General features: G+C 41.2%; 2 protein-coding genes, 1 long non-coding RNA gene and 7 other non-coding genes across 10 annotated transcripts; all 10 read left to right on the top strand.

The window, feature by feature from the left end:
- Positions 1–97: 97 nt before the first annotated feature.
- On the top strand, positions 98–3227 carry LOC143117266 (uncharacterized). The gene is made up of 11 exons (XR_012985959.1): positions 98–754; positions 953–990; positions 1212–1237; positions 1422–1524; positions 1714–1746; positions 1931–2001; positions 2178–2262; positions 2450–2503; positions 2682–2715; positions 2887–2961; positions 3137–3227. It is a non-coding gene; the product is annotated as an uncharacterized LOC143117266 (long non-coding RNA).
- Positions 557–638, top strand: LOC143117544 (small nucleolar RNA SNORD74). The gene has a single exon (XR_012985995.1). It is a non-coding gene; the product is annotated as a small nucleolar RNA SNORD74 (small nucleolar RNA).
- Positions 813–882, top strand: LOC143117556 (small nucleolar RNA SNORD75). Its single transcript, XR_012986007.1, has one exon. It is a non-coding gene; the product is annotated as a small nucleolar RNA SNORD75 (small nucleolar RNA).
- LOC143117538 (small nucleolar RNA SNORD79) lies at positions 1273–1353 on the top strand. The gene has a single exon (XR_012985990.1). It is a non-coding gene; the product is annotated as a small nucleolar RNA SNORD79 (small nucleolar RNA).
- On the top strand, positions 1560–1645 carry LOC143117546 (small nucleolar RNA snR60/Z15/Z230/Z193/J17). The gene has a single exon (XR_012985997.1). It is a non-coding gene; the product is annotated as a small nucleolar RNA snR60/Z15/Z230/Z193/J17 (small nucleolar RNA).
- On the top strand, positions 1785–1867 carry LOC143117545 (small nucleolar RNA snR60/Z15/Z230/Z193/J17). Its single transcript, XR_012985996.1, has one exon. It is a non-coding gene; the product is annotated as a small nucleolar RNA snR60/Z15/Z230/Z193/J17 (small nucleolar RNA).
- On the top strand, positions 2750–2821 carry LOC143117542 (small nucleolar RNA SNORD47). Its single transcript, XR_012985994.1, has one exon. It is a non-coding gene; the product is annotated as a small nucleolar RNA SNORD47 (small nucleolar RNA).
- On the top strand, positions 2998–3070 carry LOC143117541 (small nucleolar RNA SNORD47). The gene has a single exon (XR_012985993.1). It is a non-coding gene; the product is annotated as a small nucleolar RNA SNORD47 (small nucleolar RNA).
- Positions 3228–3776: 549 nt separating the features above from the next.
- tor3a (torsin family 3, member A) lies at positions 3777–8636 on the top strand. The gene is made up of 6 exons (XM_076278872.1): positions 3777–4160; positions 4499–4621; positions 4938–5203; positions 5810–5985; positions 6315–6439; positions 7189–8636. The coding sequence occupies exons 1-6, from the start codon at positions 3995–3997 to the stop codon at positions 7434–7436; spliced, it is 1104 nt and encodes a 367-aa protein (XP_076134987.1). The 5' UTR covers positions 3777–3994; the 3' UTR covers positions 7437–8636.
- Positions 8637–9103: 467 nt separating this feature from the next.
- Positions 9104–15922, top strand: calr (calreticulin). The gene is made up of 9 exons (XM_076278871.1): positions 9104–9355; positions 9835–9936; positions 10254–10457; positions 11948–12042; positions 12504–12713; positions 13061–13174; positions 13704–13847; positions 14079–14171; positions 14367–15922. The coding sequence occupies exons 1-9, from the start codon at positions 9265–9267 to the stop codon at positions 14574–14576; spliced, it is 1263 nt and encodes a 420-aa protein (XP_076134986.1). The 5' UTR covers positions 9104–9264; the 3' UTR covers positions 14577–15922.
- Positions 15923–18646: the final 2724 nt, after the last annotated feature.

Here is an 18646-nt window from a genome sequence, read left to right as displayed (position 1 = left end):
ATGCAACGCGGCAAGGCATATCTATCCCATAAACCAATGCGCTTTGACAATATAAAAGCAAGCTCCACCCGTTGATCAGTCTCATTCGCCATCGGACTAGGTAAGTGAAAGGAACTGGTTGAAGGGAGCGCTTGCTGATAATGTATGGTTTTAGTACTTCGTATTATTTTGGTTAGTTTAAAAGCTCTTGTGAAAGTATCCCATTGTTTTGGTTGTTATACAAAGCTTTTGCAAGCCTTCTCTCGATTGCAATCGTCAACCTTCATTACCACGTGTGCACCGGCCACGCGGATGGCTAGCTAACCTCAGTGTTACCTAAACTTAGTGATTTTTTTTTATTTTATTTTTTTATACTTAACATTTGGTACTTAAGAAATCTAATGTTTGAGCTTTAATGGTTTAAGTATCGATGTGCTTTCTATTTTAGCTAACTTGTTGTGCCGGGTTTTTTTTTATTTACCTTAGTCATGAGCGCTAAATAACCCGCCTTGACTTTAGCAGCTGATTGGTTAACGTTACCTTTCAGTGACCATACAAATAATCATAGGACTGCTACCCATGTTTTACTATGATGATAATTATGTTGGTAGGGACATCTGATTAAAGTTGATGAATGCCAACTTCTCTGACTAGCATGGGCCTAGTGCTTCCATAGCTGCCCAAAACGCTTAGCTGTTGGCTAACGACCTGACCTATCCAATGATTTCCCCTACAGAGTCCAAACCATACGCTTTCCTGATTAACCTAACTGCAGGTAAGAAATTGTCCTTTACTTGTGGCGTGTCCAACGTGAGCGGTCAATGCTCATTCATTACCAATGATGAGTACATGTATAAGAGTAGTGGACAGAAGTGATTTCTGAGCACTTTTTAATCTGAGGTCTTATTGTCAATATCTGATGTAAAGATCATGTCTCCTTTGTTTTAAATATGTTCGTTCCTTTTTTTGGTAGCCTCAGACTACAGTTGGCCATGGATTATCCACATACAGGTATTAATTGCTATATTGAATAGCAGCCTTTAATTTCTTTGATTGCTAATTCTGTGCTGTGCTGCTATGATGAATCCTATTTGCTACTCTTGAGAAATTATGATGAATAACAACCACCTCGTTTGTGTTCCTGAGGCACAGTAGTCATGCATTAAAGCAATCTGGAACTTCAAATCAAGGTTACATTGATTTATATTGTCTTTTTCGTTCCCCTTCACAAGGTGAAACGTCATCAGTTGTCTCACTGGTAAGCCATCTCCTATGATTGGGTTTCATTTCACTTGCTGTATTATGATGATTTGTTAAAAAACATTGGGAATCTCTCTGAATAAGAGTGAAAGAGAATCTTTTTCTGAAACGGCATCAACATGTATGTGTTGTAGTGATCTTGCATGTTGTGTTCTAAAATTGTGTGTCTTGTGTCCCAATAGGTGCTGATTTGGAGAATGGCGCTTACCTTGAATGGTACTTGAGCACTTGCAACATTGAGCCTGCACCACTAGTTCAGAGGAGCTGCTATTATGCCCACATTTGGTAAGTTGTAGCATTAACAGACTGCTCGTTGTAGTATTGGTACAATGATGACCGCATAGTTCAGCTTATTTCCCATGACGAACCAAGAGCATTGTCTTTCGCTCCTATCTGAAGTATCCCTGCAATATTGTGCCTGATGCTATTGCTGCTGGAGGTACCTGACTTGTGAATGTGTTTGGCTTTTTGCAGGAAACGTTATTTCTTGCTGTATCCATGTTAATGGTAAGTATTGAGATAATTATATTATATTACAGCTCTCGGCAATACAGTGATGACCGCATAGTTCAGCTGATTTCCTGTGACGAACCAGAGCATTGTCTTTCGCTCCTAGCTGATGTATTGTTGTATTGTTAGTACTGCACTGTAATTGGCTTTAAGTTGGTCTAACGTATAGTGTCTTGTGTAGGGCTTGGTGAACGATCTCCTGGAATGGGGAGGGGCACATGTCCACCCTGGGTTGCATGGCCAGAACCACAGGTAATTGATGCTCTATTTGTTCTAGCTTCTCATTGGTGTAATCTGAAAATGATGATTCCGAATCAGGTCTCTGATCTTTTTGAGGATGTCTTGAGTTACTGATTCAGGTTGCATTGTCTTGTTGCTGAATCTGACTGGAGCCTGAAGGTTGCTAAATGTTCCAACTCTCTTCATAGCCCAGCCATGTATGCTGTTCCTGTACCATCTGTCCTTGATGGCATAGGAGACTCAGTGGAGTGGACCCAGGATATCTTGTAAGAGGTAAGTGTTATGCGTTCCACCATGTTGTGGTCTAGACTGCAGACCTAGACCATGTATGATGATTCTATTCCTCGTACTGACTTTCCCATGAAGTTAGTTATTAGCTCTGTCTGACCTGGTCCATGTAAGTGACTTGGACTGCCAATGGCCCATATCTGGAATCTAATCTTATCATTTTTTCCCATAGGGTGCCACCCAAAACCTTGTGTCCAGTTGTCCACCTTGCTGTTGCATTGTGCAGGTTTGTTTAAATGCCACACTTCTGTATTTGTGGATAAATGTCTTGGGTTCAGTGATGACTTTACAAATGTCTGACCTGAATTTTAATGTGGACATCCTTGAAACTGAGTCACCCTCACAGTTAAACTTCATATGACTGCTGCTTTGATTAACTTGACAATGGTTTTCTATCTTCACAGTATCCTGGAGGCTGCACAAGACGACCAACTGAAGGTAAGCACAGTTACCCGTCACTTAAGTTTCTGCCTGCCTGTGATGTAAAGATTCTGCCAAATGAATCAGCTGATTATACCCCTTCCGTTCCATATTCTCTGAGGTTGGCCATTCTTGTGTCCTTTAAGCTTGAAGTATTAAAAGTTATTTAAAGGCTTTTCTCATTGGCAGGTGTGGCTACTTTAGCTTGATGGTTCTCTACCTTGCTACAGTATCCTGGAGGCTGCAGAAGATGGCCAGCTGAAGGTAAGCAGTTACCCAGGTCACTTAAGTTTGTTTGCCTGCCTGTGATGTAAAGATTCTGCCAAATGAATCAGCTGATTATACCCCTTCCGTTCCATTATATTCTGAGGTTGGCCATACTTCTCTGTGCTTTGATCTTGTAGCATTTTGAGTTTTTAAAGTGTTTTCTCATTGGCAGGTGTGACCTCCATTCGGAAGATGAAGTGGTTTCACTTGGTGCATTGATTTCAAATGTTCTAATTTTTTCTGAATAAACTTTTGAACTTTTATTGTGTGTGTGTGTTTAATTTAGGACCAACAGCCTATAAATGAAGGCTTCACTGTTTAGTTTGAAAAACTAAAATTTAGAAGGCCTTTTAGGCAAGGCAAATCCATGTCGATACATGGGGAAGGTATAAATGCTGTACATCAGTGGTTCTCAAACTTTAACAAGTACCACATCAGAAAACAAAAGGCTCTCCAAGTACCACCACTATGACCAGCATTAAAATACAGTAGCGTAGGCCAATTTAACTACACATTTTACATTGTACATACTGTTGAGTTTCTTTTTCTCAAAGACAAACTAGTTTAATTTTTAACTTCAGTAATCTTGGCAGTTAAGGACTTTGGAAGTGACTTTAGTCTTTATGAAAACGCCTGGGACATTCCCAGAGTACCACTAGAGAAAGTCTAGTACCACAGTTGGAGAACCACTGCTGTACATAAACGCTGGACTATTAGGCAGTAGGGACACGTGTCTGTAAGGCTGCAGACAGTTTGCTGCTGCATAATTCAGTAGTGTGAAACGAGTCTCATTTTTTTCTGAGGAAGATCTGCTAGTTGGAGGCTATGTAGAAATCCTTTGCTTCTGAATATGGTCCCATCCAGCACCGCCGGATATGACGTCAATATGAAACTAGCGTTTCCTTACGCTCTTATAACCAAACGCTATCAGATAGGTTGGTGGTGCAATGTATGAACGGGCATCCCCACAGCTGGTCAGGGTACCTCCATGAATGTGTTTTCTGAATAAGTGATTCTCATTTTGCCACTAATGTTTCTCTTACGGTTGTTGCCCGTATTCTGGGCTTTATCGGTTAGGGCAGACTTCTTCCATTTTGATAGCATATCGAACGTTTCTACGTACTATTTCAATTACATTTATTGTAATATCTGGGAGGGGGAATGCCAGCCAAATCAAGATGATGCGACCCAACAAGGTAGGCTATGTCGTTTCTGCAGTATGAAAATGTTCAGGAAAAATATTGAAGTGACAACGTGACATGCCTCAGCTGGTTGTAACGGTACGATTTGATATTACGACTGTTGATCAGTTTGCAGCTCAGTGCATTTTAATGACTGGAATGTTTAGTTTAATTTTTGGAATGACGCGTGCCGTGACTATTTTTTGCTCAGTTTATTTGTGGTCACTTTGCAGGCGAGACATGCCATATGTTTGCTATCGCTCTGAATGCTCATGTTATGCATGCATACCTATTTGTTATGTCTTTTCAAGTGTAATGAATGGCTCACTAGACTAGATTCACTTCTCTTCCAGTTCCAGCTAGGGATCTGTGGCCGGGATTCCCACAAGATTATATCCGTATGCTCAATGAATGGTACTGTAGTCTGGGACAGTGTTGCGAGTCCGGTGACTGTCGGATTACAAACAATATCACAGGTATGACCAATGTAGAGCAAATATATGTGGTTTTCCACATCCTCCTGAACTGTAATTCTATCTTCAAAATGAATCTGATGGTTGACAAAGTTTGTATTATAAATGATAACATCTTAAAATGTGCTACTGCTGTTATTAGATAATGTTTCTCTTTGTCATACAGGTTACTACTGTCTGGCATTGATAAGGCTTTTTTGTTGTTTTTAATTTTGTTGTTTTTGTCATATACTTCAGTCTTGCCTAAATAATGTTTTTTGATTATATTAAATGTTTTTTATTATTATTATTATATGATTGTGTGTGCATAACTGTCCAGGACTAGCCAGAGACCTCGAGCAAAAGCTTCATGGGCAGCACCTGGCCCAAGCAGTGGTTTTGAAAGCCGTGCAGGGCTTCATAGAAAACCCAGACTCCAATAAGCCCCTCACCCTCTCCTTCCATGGCTGGTCCGGCACTGGAAAGAACTTTGTGGCTCGAATAGTGGCAGACAACCTGTATCGTGATGGGGTGAAAAGCGAGTGTGTGCGTCTGTTCATCGCCCCCTTCCACTTCCCTCACGTCAGACTTGTGGACGTATACAAGGTTGGTCGGCCGAATAGTTATCATAATCTTCTCAGGGATGCTTTTGTTAGTTAGACGGGCAGCATGCCCAATGTCATGACCTCCCCATGCTACGTGAGCAAGTTGCAACATTTTACTCACTCTGATACGTTTGCACAATGTGCTCGTAATACAGACAAATCACAGAACATTTTGTGGCAGAAATCCACCGGCCATGTGCATTTGTGCATGGACTCTAACCTGTCCTTGATCCGAAACGTGGGTGGAAATTCTGCGGAAAGTGACCACTAAGTTTTACATATCTTATAGATGATGCAACATTGAGCTTTGAAATAATTAGTCATTACAGAGGGCCACTGCTTTATTTATGAATTCTACTTCTGCCTGTCTGTGATTTTAGTAAATAAAGATTAATGAATATAGAATAAAGGTTATAATATAATAAAGGTTCACTGTGTCTGCTTTGAGTTGAATTCTTGGAATTCCTGTTCAGATACAGTTTTTTTGAAAATGAAAACAGTGCTGCATGTTAATGACCGGTTTACCCATTGTCAATGTCCGTTATGAAACTGTCCTACATTCAGGTCTCTCAGTGCATAGGCTAAAAGCGGGCTGTTTTTATGTCAGGGTCAGCTTCGGGAGGCTATCAGAGACATGGTGCTGCGGTGCCCTCAGACACTTTTCATCTTTGACGAGGCCGAGAAGCTGCACCCGGGCCTCATCGACGCCATCAAGCCCTACATGGATCACTACGACAACGTGGATGGGGTGAACTACAGGAGAGCCATATTCCTCTTCCTTAGGTTGGTTGGGTCTCCCTCAGTCACTTTGGTAGACACAGCTCACATACGGGGAGATAGATGCATGCATCTAAGTCTCTGTCTACAGGACTTACTTACAGAGTTACAATGAGTTTGTGATTCAGAGCAGGCAGTTCATATGTATGCATATGCAGTGCAGTGTGCCAATTTCAATCTCCTAAAATAGCAAAATAATATCAGTCATATTATTACAGTAGACTCAATTATTGAAGTTAATTTTTATCTCCTGCATGATTTCACACTCGATTTTTGGTCTATTGTGTGTAAAATGTAATCCATTTGATTTCTTGGGTGTGGTTCATGTTTTATAGTAATATAGGTGGTGCAGCCATTAATGAAGTGGCACTGGACTTTTGGCACTCTGGCCAGAACCGAGAGGACATTGGAATGGAGGATCTTGAACACCGGCTGCGTGCAGATGCAATGGAGGCACAAGGTGATCAATACCACTGTCTGTACCTGCATACCTTTGACTTACTTGTTTGACTTACTCATTTGCACCATCAATATGACACTCATTCACAAAGAGCACCTTACCTTACCTTATGCACAGAGGACCACAGGCTCAGTCCCTGCTTCAGTCATTGCAAGCGCACCTGATTGATTAATCACCCACTATGTGGATACTGTTTTTTAGAATTGATTTAGATAAAGTTTTATTTAGTATAATTTGTATTTTAGTATATTTAGTATATTCTTTATCTTCTACAGTCCTTATTGCTTAGTTGTGTTTTTTTATATTATATACTTTTAATTACTTTTTCTGCTGTTAGTGAATGTGTGTGTGTGTATGTTGTCTGTATGCTACTGTGACCTTGAATTTCCCCCAGGGATCAATAAAGTATCTATATATCTATCTATCTATCTACCTGCACTGTACATTGGACAAACCATTTGAATATTATCTGTTTTTAGCAATGGCTTCTATATTGTATGCTGTGACGTCACTTGTACAGGGTAGTTATTAATTATTAAATTTATTTGATGTAATGATGTTTTTTCGTTGAGTAGGTTTTGACTGTTGAAAACAACATTATTAAAAAATACTATATTCCACCCCCCATCTTAAGTATTTCCATTTCTACGTAGCATTACCAATAGCAGGTTAAATCACATGTTAGTTTGTAAGTGTGCTTTGCTGACACACTATTAACTAAACAAAACATTTTCCCATTCTCTTTATAGGCGGTTTTTCCCAGAGTCAACTGTTGTCAGGCCATCTGATTGACTTCTTCGTGCCCTTCCTGCCGTTAGAGTACCGGCACGTCAAGCGCTGTGCCCGGGACGCCTATCTCGCACGAGGCATCCAGCCCATAGAGGCCACTCTGGACGAGGTGGCGAAGGCTATGTTGTATGTGCCCAAGGAGGAGAAACTGTTCTCAGCACAGGGCTGCAAGTCCATTCCACAAAGAATCAATTTCTTTTTGCCCTGATTGAGCGCCTCGTAAGCAGCCCAAAGAAACATTACCTTGAAGTATTGGGGTTGTAGTTGACCGCTCAATTTCAACACAAAACCAGCCTAATAGTTGTTGGACATGTGAATCCCCGATTACCCACTGCCAATGAACAGAGCGATGGGGAGTCTGGTTCAAATCCCGGGACAGTTTTAGTCACTTTTTTTGCCTTCATTGTAACACTACTGAGTTTGTTCAATTGTCATTGTGTAGGCTTTTAACCATAAGCACTTTGCAATATGAATAAGAAGTTTAATGTAATTTTACTTTATATGTTTATCTTTTTATACTGTCAAACTCAGCATTCACTGCAATGCTGTTACTTCTTCTAAAGACCCATAGTATTGATGTCCTACTGAATGAGAACATTGAACTGAACAGTTTACCATCAATTTGTTTACATAAGCTGTTATTTGACATGGTATACTTTTTGTACAAAGAACTATACATGCTAGGTGAACATAACCACTGTTACATCCGTGTTCTTTTTATTATGTGGTTGTCTCACTACATGTTGAGTTCAATTTGTGCCAAAGAGTGCTACATAATCCCTGAATGCAGGGGCTGTTTTTTTTTTTTGTCATGCACTGGAGGTCAGAGTTTGCACAAAGCCCTGATATAGTCATGTCAAAGTTATTGTAAGTGTCCTAGATTATCACAGTTTTTGTTTGTCTCTTCAGAATTTAATGTCATTTAAGCTTTGAATGGTTACGTTAGTTGTGTATTTGCCCATTTCAGTGAAATTAAATGCATGTTTAATTACTTCCATGTTATTGCAAGCATGGGGTTCTTTTTGATGGGATATATTTGTCATTCTTGTCATTCCTATGATTTTATTACACTTTAACTTGGATCACCACGATTAAAATCATGGCAGCTTTAGCCCTGCAGGTCTTTTAAGTCCTGTAACAATCTTAAACCTTGCATGATGTATTTAATATGATTGGGAAATAGGCTTATTATAAGTGTGCCGAGTGTTATTGGAATATAACATGTCTAAACAATGATTTAGTATTTAAATTATCCTAATGCACTGCGGTTTTACCCCATGTTGGCATTTATATGAAATAGTATAAGAATAATGTGTAATATTCGTATATCATTACTACCTTAATGTTTTTTTTCTGTCCTTGGCTATCAGTGTGTCATTGCATTTGGCTGTGGGAGACCGAATTCTGAGATCGGGCTAGGGGATCCTTTTTTATTCCTTGTTTTTTTAAGCTTTGTATCAAGAGCCACGGACATATCTGATTTTCGTGGCTTTGGTCTTACTGTGAATTATCAAGGGGTAAGTCTACATGTGAGGATAAAGAGAAATAAATAAGGCTGGTGAGTTGTCTAGTTGCTGTACAATGTGCTTTTCATATAAACCTCATCGTGCTTCTATGTGGTTTTGCGGATTGGTAGTACGATTGTTATGGCTAGTTTAATGTAATGGTAGTACATCAATTGATTTTGTATCCCAGTAAGTGTTGTAGCCTCATCATCCCTCTGCAATGGATGGATAGGCGCGTAGACCAATGTGTCAGCCAAACGCGTGGTCGTCTTACATTGGTCCAAACAACTCATCTGTGATTGGCTGGAGTCGGCACTGGCGTCTCCTCTAGCTGTCGACCAATGAGAAGCAGACATCTGTTCTGAGAGGAGAGGAGAGCCTTTGCCAGTGAGAACTGTAAAGGCGATTGATTCCAACTCACGCTTTGGGAAATTAGGAGCTGGTGTCCGTGCATGTGTTTGCAATACATGCTAGAGAGCAATTACATTCAAATATTTACATCGTTTTCAATAGTGGTTGCATAGAGTAAACATGACCACGTTATCCTTGTTGGTCATAGCCATTTCTGCGGCTTTGATAGCTGCAGAATCATCTGTGTATTTCCGAGAACAGTTTGAAGATGGTGAGTTCTAGCATACCTTACATTTTTGTTAAGCAACGATATATTTATTTAACACTGTCATTTAACTAAGATGATATGATGATACATGTTAAACGAATTGGTTAGCTCTTGTGTCTTCGTACTGGCAGTCGGCTAGATTCAGCATCGATGTAACTACTGCGTTCATGTTAGCTTAGCTAATGTCAGCCTGTCTGTCCCATTCGGGTGGCCCGAACAGTGTCAATTTATGTGTGGCTAGTTACAACGCGTAAGCGTTTATATATGGTCTAAGTGTGTATTTTGCAATTCCGTGTGCACATCAAAGACTGTAAAACACTTAGCTATTAGGTCCTTATCTATTCTAGGCTAAATGACATCAGTTCACACACTCACGGCCATTCCTCCTAAAAGAACCTCCGAGTCTTCAGGTTTTCGAGAAAGGCCATGACACAATTTCACTACAAGTCCTAACCAGCAGCTGTACTATGTGTCTATTGTAGACGGCTGGGAGAGCCGATGGATTGAATCCAAACACAAATCCGACTATGGGAAGTTCGTACTGTCTGCTGGGAAATTCTATGGTGACTCTGAGAAGGATAAAGGTGAGTTTGTTTATGACAATATAACTGCGCTACAAAATACGCTATGGGAACATGAGGACAGTAGTAATTCATGACTAGATGAAAAATCTGATGCATCCACATTTACATCCACAAGTACTGAACAATTGTTCAGTAGACATAAAAAAATGCAAATTTTTGTCACACAAGACTGGTTATCATATTATCCTTGCTGCCACACCATAGTGGCACAGTCTAGCCAGTGTGTGCAGTGTATGCACAAGTACGCCTAAGCCAAGACATTCTCATTTCAACTGTGACTAGCTAGAGTATTGTATTCATTACTTTTGCCCTTATAGGCCTCCAGTCCAGCCAGGACGCCCGCTTCTACTCCCTCTCCGCCCGCTTTGACGACTTCAGCAACAAGGGCGAGCCACTGGTCATCCAGTTCACCGTGAAGCACGAGCAGAACATTGACTGTGGCGGGGGCTACATCAAGCTCTTCCCCTCCAGCCTGAAGCAGGAGGAGATGCATGGAGATTCTGAGTACAACATCATGTTCGGTAAATGTCTGCGCACTGTTCTCTGCACCCTCCCTGACGGGCCCTCTGTGTAGTGTTCTCGAGGTCTCTGGGGGCATTATGACATGTCCATGGTGTTAATCACCTAACTTTATAAGCAGAGGTGTGAATCTTAGCCTGGGACGGACTGGGACTAAAAAAAAGGCCCTGGACTTTCTTCCAAACAGGCCCACTATCATTTGCGCACACACACACATTAGCAGAGGTGGACATCCCAGTTCCAGAAAGTAAAAGTCCTGCCATGTATTCTTTCTACCTGTGATATCACTAATTATTTAGCTGGTTTACTAAATGGTTGGATCAAATACTTGGCAGGACTTTTACTTTCTGAACCAGGGATGTCTGCCTCTGCACATAATACACAGTGGGCTACTATGCTAGTGAAATTATCACTTTCAAAATAGTCAGTAAGATTTTACAAAAATGAACATTACTGATTAATGATTCTAATTTAGCCTTATGCATTCATTTATATAAATCTGTCATTCATACAATCTGTCATTCATCTTGATTCATATAATACTGTCTATGCAGCCTGACAGCCTACTCAACTAACACTAGCTTTGTGACTGCAGTTGCATAGACCAATGTCAATTGCATCAGTTAGCACTGCTGTGGGTCAACCAACGAACATTCAAAGATATCTTACCACAAGGGAACCAACAGCACGATTCCTTGCAAATACATGATAGTTGTGGTAGAAACGTCTAGACAAATAGACAATGCAACTCTGCAATTCTTCGTCATTCAATAATGAGGCAACAGCCTGTCTGTTGGGACCAGTTTCTGTTAGGGGATGCGTTGAAACCTTCCATAGCGCACATGAGCGCACCCCGGCCTAGACCCTTACAAATCATCAGATCGGAGATGAAAAAGATTTTTCAAATTCTGGTTGCCAAACACACCATCTTAATGTAGTTTGAGACGAACAGAAATACTAAAGACCGGCCCGTCTTCTGTTCTAGCATGTGTGGGGTGAGGTAGTGAGACAGTATTTGCCAATTGCAAAAGTTGGCAGCTTTGGTTACACTGTATTGTTCCTTGTGCCCATCCTACATAGGCTATTGAAAATGCGATGGCACAAATGTTGCTAGTTTTTTGAATGACAATGATAACTGATAGTGTAGACATAGCCTACTGATAGGCCTAAATGAAGCATATTTATTTGGAGAGCTAGACACTAACTAGGCTACTTGGCTGTTGAAGTATTGAGCCAGGCTGACAGCCGTTGGATAGATGGCTGGCTTTTCCAGGACATCCAGTCCACCCCTGATCTTAGCCAAGGATTAGAAAAATGTTTCTTGACGTGTAACTTTCAGAAGTTATACTAATTTTTGCAGTGTAATATATTCACACTTGCAGGACCGTTAGACTTGATGTCATTGACAGTTTTAATCCTCAAATTATGAATCAGTTTCCCTCTGCTTTAGACTTCTGTCTGGAATTAATCTTTCATTCTGAATTGCCTCTAGGACCTGACATCTGTGGCCCTGGGACTAAGAAGGTTCATGTGATCTTTAACTACAAGGGCAAAAACCACTTGATCAACAAAGACATCAGATGCAAGGTGAGACTGCTTACAGGCTCATGCTGTCTTGACCGCAAAAACATTTGCAACTGAATATCAAGATGACACAAGTGATGACCTGAAGAACAGTTGTTTGGTTGTTTGTGGTGAAAAGGCAGAGGATGTTCTGTAAACATTATTACATCCATATCCCAAGACTTAGCTTTGAACTTAAGATCACAGCACAGCACAAGTATGTCTGCCTGTCAGTCTGTCTGGCTAATCCCTTAATCATTGTTTTCCATTGTTTTTTTGATAAGGAGAGAGTAAGCCTAGGAAAAGCCAGTGGTATTTGACAGCTCTTTTGCATCATTACAGTGAACAGATTTAAGGCTTTAATCACTCTATGAAGTTGCCAGTGAGCTATTTTTGGAACAAAGCCATCTCCAGAGAAACTACCTTAAAACTCACACACACCCAGTCATCTAAAACCTGAGTATTTCTCTGACACCTCTCTCTAGGATGATGAGTACACCCACCTGTACACTCTGGTGGTCAACCCAGACAACACGTACGAGGTGAAGATCGACAACAAGAAGGTGGAGTCCGGCAGCCTGGAGGAGGACTGGGACTTCCTGCCACCCAAGAAGATCAAGGACCCCGAGGCCAAGAAGCCCGACGACTGGGACGAGAAAGAGAAGATCGACGACCCTGAGGACGCCAAGCCCGAGGTCAGTAATTTCCTGTGTATTAGCCGCATTGTGTATAAGCCGCAGGACAGTGTTTTATGCAAGTTAGAAGAAACAAACCATATTACCGGTAATACCATATTAACTGCCCCTATGTATTAACCTCATAGCTGAAGAAATGTTGCAAAATCAATGTATAAGCTGCGGCTAATAGTTGGGAAATTACAGTATGTTTGCATAATTTCATTGAAGACACACACAATCTTCCCTGGGCTGTAAATCTACCTCTGAATCACGTTGATTGAAGGGGTGGGGTTCTTTAGCATCATTGCCAGTGTGAAGGATGTTTGATCTAATGTTGTTGTTTTTTTCCTCTTGCTCTGGCTCAGGACTGGGACAAGGCTGAGAATATCCCTGACCCTGACGCCAAGAAGCCTGACGACTGGGATGACGAGATGGATGGAGAATGGGAGCCCCCCATGATCACCAACCCTGAGTACAAGGTGTGGAACCACACGGTTTTATTTGTTTTCATTCATTTCCATTTTGATTCTGAGGTCTACGTACATGTAGTTTTGTTTTTCAGATGTGGAGAAGTCCTGCTTCAGAAAGTAAAAGTCCAACCATGTATTGAATCTACCTGTGCACTTAACACAGGTGATCGCACCAATTAGCTGCTCTACCTGGTTGAAGAGTTGTGCTAATTAGAATCAACTGGTTTAAGTGAGTTGTTGGCACAGATATGTGGTAGGACATTTACTTTCTGAAGCTGGACTTTTCCACCTCTGTTGTTTTTAATGGGTGGGTATTCAGTAACCATACCCGACAGTGCAGTATAGTCCAGCACTGAAGTATGAGTGATGGTGACAGGACAACCCCCTCTGAAAGTTATTGACATGTGGCTGGCCATGAATTGGCTATTGTTCTCTTTAGCAGCACACCCAGCATTTTAGATCAGAAGCCAACAGGTTTGTTTGCTGTTCTGATTATCTGAATCTGACCGAGACCTCACTGTCTGTTTCTTCTTAACAGGGTGAATGGAAGCCCAAACAGATTGATAACCCAGCTTACAAGGGCAAATGGGTCCACCCCGAGATGGACAACCCTGAGTACATCGCTGACTCTGAGATCTACAAGTACGACAGCATTGGAGTCATTGGACTGGACCTTTGGCAGGTGAGATCACTTGGGCCCCAGACATTACATTCATCCCATAAGAGTGTGGTTATGACATGGTGACCGGATGCTAGTTATCATGTCTGGGGATGAATAAGTATACTATTCAAAGGCTAATAGCAATTTCCCAAGGCTAACAAAGGCGAGGCATGCTTGATCAGAAGATAAGCTCTGGACTGATTTTTGTTTGATGTAAAAGTGATGGTCTTTTGATTTGCCTTAATCTCACAGGTAAAGTCTGGCACCATCTTTGACAACTTCCTCATCACCAACGACCCCAAGCTGGCAGAGGAGGTCGGGGATGAGACGTGGGGAGCAACCAAGGTAAGCTTGAGTGCACAGAGTAGCTTTTTTTTTTTTTTTAGCTGACATTTGAAAGTTAGGTGAAAGAAGATGACTATTACTACTACGATTACAATTATGATTACTATTACTATTACTTCATCATTTCCTCTAACCCTTTAGATTCTCTGAGAATGCATGCATGTGTTTACAAATATTTCACCCCTTCCATAACAGGGCCCGGAGAAGAAGATGAAGGAGGGCCAGGAGGAGGAGGAAAGGAAGAAGCGTGAGGAGGAGGAGCAGAAGAGGAAGGAGGAAACCAAGGATGAGGAGGAGGAGGATGAGAAGGAGGAGGAAGAGGAGGAAGAAGAGGAAGATGATGAGGAAGAAGAGGAGGAGGACAAGGAGGAAGACACAGACTCTCAACTGAAGGATGAGTTATAAAGTGGGCCCAGGGACTGGTGATGAAACGGGCCACCGGGGGGAAATGGCGGGTGAGGGTTGGGGTGGGGGGCATCTTTGGTGGGGCTGGGTACAGCAGAGAACCACACTGTGCTGGACATTCCTTTTACTAACGACGGCCATTTTTGGGAGGACATGGGCTTGGGTTGACTTGTTGGATTTGGTTCTAGGGATTGTTTTATTTTGTAATTTCTTTGTTTTGTTTTGTTTCTGTTTTGTTTGTTTGTTTGTTTGTTTGTTTGTTTTTGTGTGTGTGTGTGTGTGGTTGGTTTCAGCAAATTCTATTTAAATATATGTAACTTTAAATTTGTCAATCAAGGAATTTAACTCAGTGATCATCTGAATAAAAAGAGGTGGGATGGTGGTTTGAGGCAGAGACAAGAGGAGTAGTGAATGAAGAGGCAAAGTGAAATAACATTTCACCTAATTAAGAATATTCTATCATTCAGGTGTGTGTTAGAACGATTTCTGTGTATTTACTGAAGGTCCCACAGACACATTTGCTGTATGTCAAATGGACATTGTTCATTTTTTGCTCTAGCATCTAAGACACTTCTTATACCTCATTGTTCATCTCACATCATGTGTGTTAATCTGTTGATCCTGTTTAAAAACAGCAGGGCCCTAGCTTGCTATGTTAGCTAGCCTGTGGCTATAGTGCCATATACCTGCTTGCATATATGGGTCATCAATCTTTTTATAACATAATTAAGGTTTTTTACTCAAACTGCAAAAAAAGGATCATGCCTGTGCCTGGTGTTGGCGGTTTAACTAGGTAACCAGTGAGTACACTTGGGTAAATTCATGTGTCGCTTTCTCATAGTTTAAATGAAGTTCTAAGTCTCAACTTACCCTCTCAGAGAATGTCAGCTCTTGCCCCTCCACATGCACCATCCGCGGAGCGATGCAAGCTCACCGCTTAGGACGGTTAACTTCCTGTGTCTTCTCCACAACCTGTTAATTTCTCCCCATACACCATCCTTTCCTCTACTTTTTCTCTCTGAGCTATGTCACAGCTTTCTGTTAAACCTTTCTATCTCTTCATTCACTGGGGAGATGTGTGTCCTGTTGCTCCTGTCGTATCATCTCCTTGCCTCCTGATTTTGACCTGAATATGCACTGCTGCACTCATCCACAGTCCACCCAGCGACACAAATTTTTGGTTTGTTTTTGTTTGTGTGCTTGTTTATTTTGGAGATCTATTTTGTACTATTTTGTGTCTGCATAGGGGAGTAAGCTCTTTGCATTAACTGTACGAGGTGGAGAGGGATTCAGTGCGTTGAGTGCGTGCTGTAAGTAACTGTCCAATAATAAAATTTTAAGAAAGATGCTATTCTGTGTCTTTTAATGATGGCAAGTGTGTATATGAGATTTGACACTGAGTTATGCAGTCACATTTCTTGTGTTGTTGCTGTCAAGGGGGGGGAAATGAGTGGATCAAATTATCTATTTTACCATCCAACTTAAATGTGTGCACTCAATTTGGCATATAATGTATGGTAACAGAGAATTAATCTGAATCTACTGACAGGCTAACAACCATGGGCTAATGCAGCACACTTCCGTTTTGTCCTCCACATCTTGTTGTGGCTTATGTCCAAGACCAAGTTGGTCTGCATTGGTGCAACAGACAGTTCCACCTTTTACCACTAGAGGGTACCAGAAGGCTGAGAGGTATGTGGTGAAGTCTCCACCAGCCTGGGGTAATTTGTCTACAACCAACCCATTATTCTGTGAGATTGTCAAATGGGAAGGATGATGGACAACAAAACAGTTTGGAAGTCCATAAGACCAAACATATAAGACCAAATATATATATATATATATATATATATATATATATATATATATATATATTCTCAACCACTAGCATACTACTACATTACCCATAATGCAAAACATTTTTATACTGTTGAATATTGGCCTTGGACTGATTCTTGACATGTGGGGCTGTCCCCTAGTCACAAATTTAGTAAAGTTGTAGGTTCAATTCCCAGCTTCCACCGTTGTGCCCTTGAGCAAGGCATTTACCCTGAGTTGCTCTGGGGAGAATGGTCCTTGCAATAATTGTAAATCACTTCGGATAAAAGCATCAGCCAAATGAATAAGAATAAGAATCAAATGTGTCAAAAGAGTTGATGAATGAAGATTTATAATGTACCACATTCCAATGAAAATTGGGTATCTAATTTAAAAATAGTCAGTGCTTGAAAACAACTTGGACTGAAGACCAGCAAAACATGTAACCTGAGATGTAACCTGCATTTTATGCACGTTTATGGGGTCTTTTGTGGGATCAAGGCAATGACTTAAAGGTGCAGCAAAAAGGAGGCAGACCAAAAGAACTCAAAGCATAAGAGGCCAGAGGAGGGGATGAGAGGAGGACGGATGACCGTGATAACAAAGCCAGAGATGAACCTGATGTCGCGTTCCCTCTGTTTCAAGATTCACAGAGTTTCATGAAGCACTCTAGAATCCTGGGAACAAAGAGCCGAACGTGAGTGTGGGGTAGACATTTGATTACTTCCTGTGTTAATGTAGTTGGTAAGAGTCTTGGTTCAACTGGGACTGCTGTTTGAAGACAAAAATACTGCTTATTACCCACTGCTACAGGAGATTCCACTAGTGCAGTTTAGTTTGCATGTTAGGCAAGGATTTGTTGCTTGGATTTGATGCAACAGAAAGTTTCAGTCACATCAATCACATTCAATTACATCAAAAATGCAACTCCGTGCAGAACTGCTGCAATGCACCAGGTTTTATGAAAGTGGATCTAAGCTTCTGATTTTGTCTTCCCTTGGAGCATGTCACTAGTAAAACAATTACTATCTCTATAACCGGGGCAGTCAGTGGAATCCCAAACAGATGACCCTGCCAACAAATAGTCTCAAGATTTTCAAGAGAAACAACATTGATGGCATTGGTTTTGGTATTGGTATTTGGTATTGGCTGTGGTATGTAAGTGCCACTTGGCTCTCAGTCTTGGCATCTTGACAATATGATCCAAACGCATGATTTTTTCCCCCAACCAACTTCTGCTAAGACGCTGCCATAACCATCCCGCCGCAACGTTTCACTGGATTAGACGGTTGCAGTTCTCACTTCCATGGATTTATTTTGTCGAATGTCAAAGATGTACCATAGTCCATCAAATAAATGAAAGGCCAGTTTAGGAGACGGAGCAATTAAGATGGCGTCCATTAGTGTGCTTGAGTGAGTGTTCTGATTGTTGAACAAAGCCATGCAACCACTGGGAAGAAGTCGGTGCATGACCCATGTCTCTTCCTTTGCAAAAACTAAAAAGATCAATCAACTAAGAGAATAATTAATTTGTTTTTGCATTCACTTTACACCACAGGGGATCTTTGGCTCCATAATAAATGACCATGGATCCAGAACTGGGACAGGAGACAGACAAACCAACACGGGTTGAGGTGGGAGTGGGTCGGGGGGAGCGGGCACTGTGGTAAGCCTTATTCAAAATGGCAAAAACACTAAAAGTGATGGATGCTGAAGAACAGGCACAGGGACCATCAAGTGCTGAGCCTCCTGTTCCTATTCAAGTAATTTCAGGTGGGAGAATGAGACTGTACAAATATACAGCTTCAACTATCTCAGAGATAAACTCAGTGTATTGCTGATTAAAGATGTTTACTTTTTTTTTTTAAATGTCCTCTCAGCTCAACTGTAAGACAAACAGTCACAGGGGTGGGGTGCATTTCCCAAAACCAGTTGCTAACCTGTTTGCAACTTACTTGGTTGGCAATGGGAAATTACATTGCAACCAACAAAGTTGCTAACTTAACAGCTATGGTTTTGGGAAACGTGCCCCTGTAAGAGAACTGTGTGGATGACTTTATTTGCATCTAAAGGTTGAGGGGGCAGAGAGGGCTTGTTGCGACATAATGAGTACATTTCTAGATAGCCTAACTCTGGTCTGGTGTGGAATCCACTGCAGGCTAGACTCGTTGACTTGACAACAGCAGCACTAGTCACCACAGCATGCTTATTTCTGATTCATAACAACTAACTTGAGGCATTGGATTTAGAGA

Source organism: Alosa pseudoharengus, unplaced genomic scaffold (genome assembly GCF_046254945.1).
Source record: "Alosa pseudoharengus isolate Yale_2024_CS ecotype anadromous, Long Island Sound unplaced genomic scaffold, YU_APseudo_1.1 YU_APseudo_1.1_scf_11, whole genome shotgun sequence".
Classification (NCBI taxonomy): Eukaryota; Metazoa; Chordata; class Actinopteri; order Clupeiformes; family Clupeidae; genus Alosa; species Alosa pseudoharengus.
This window is presented reverse-complemented; position numbering and strand designations above follow the sequence as displayed.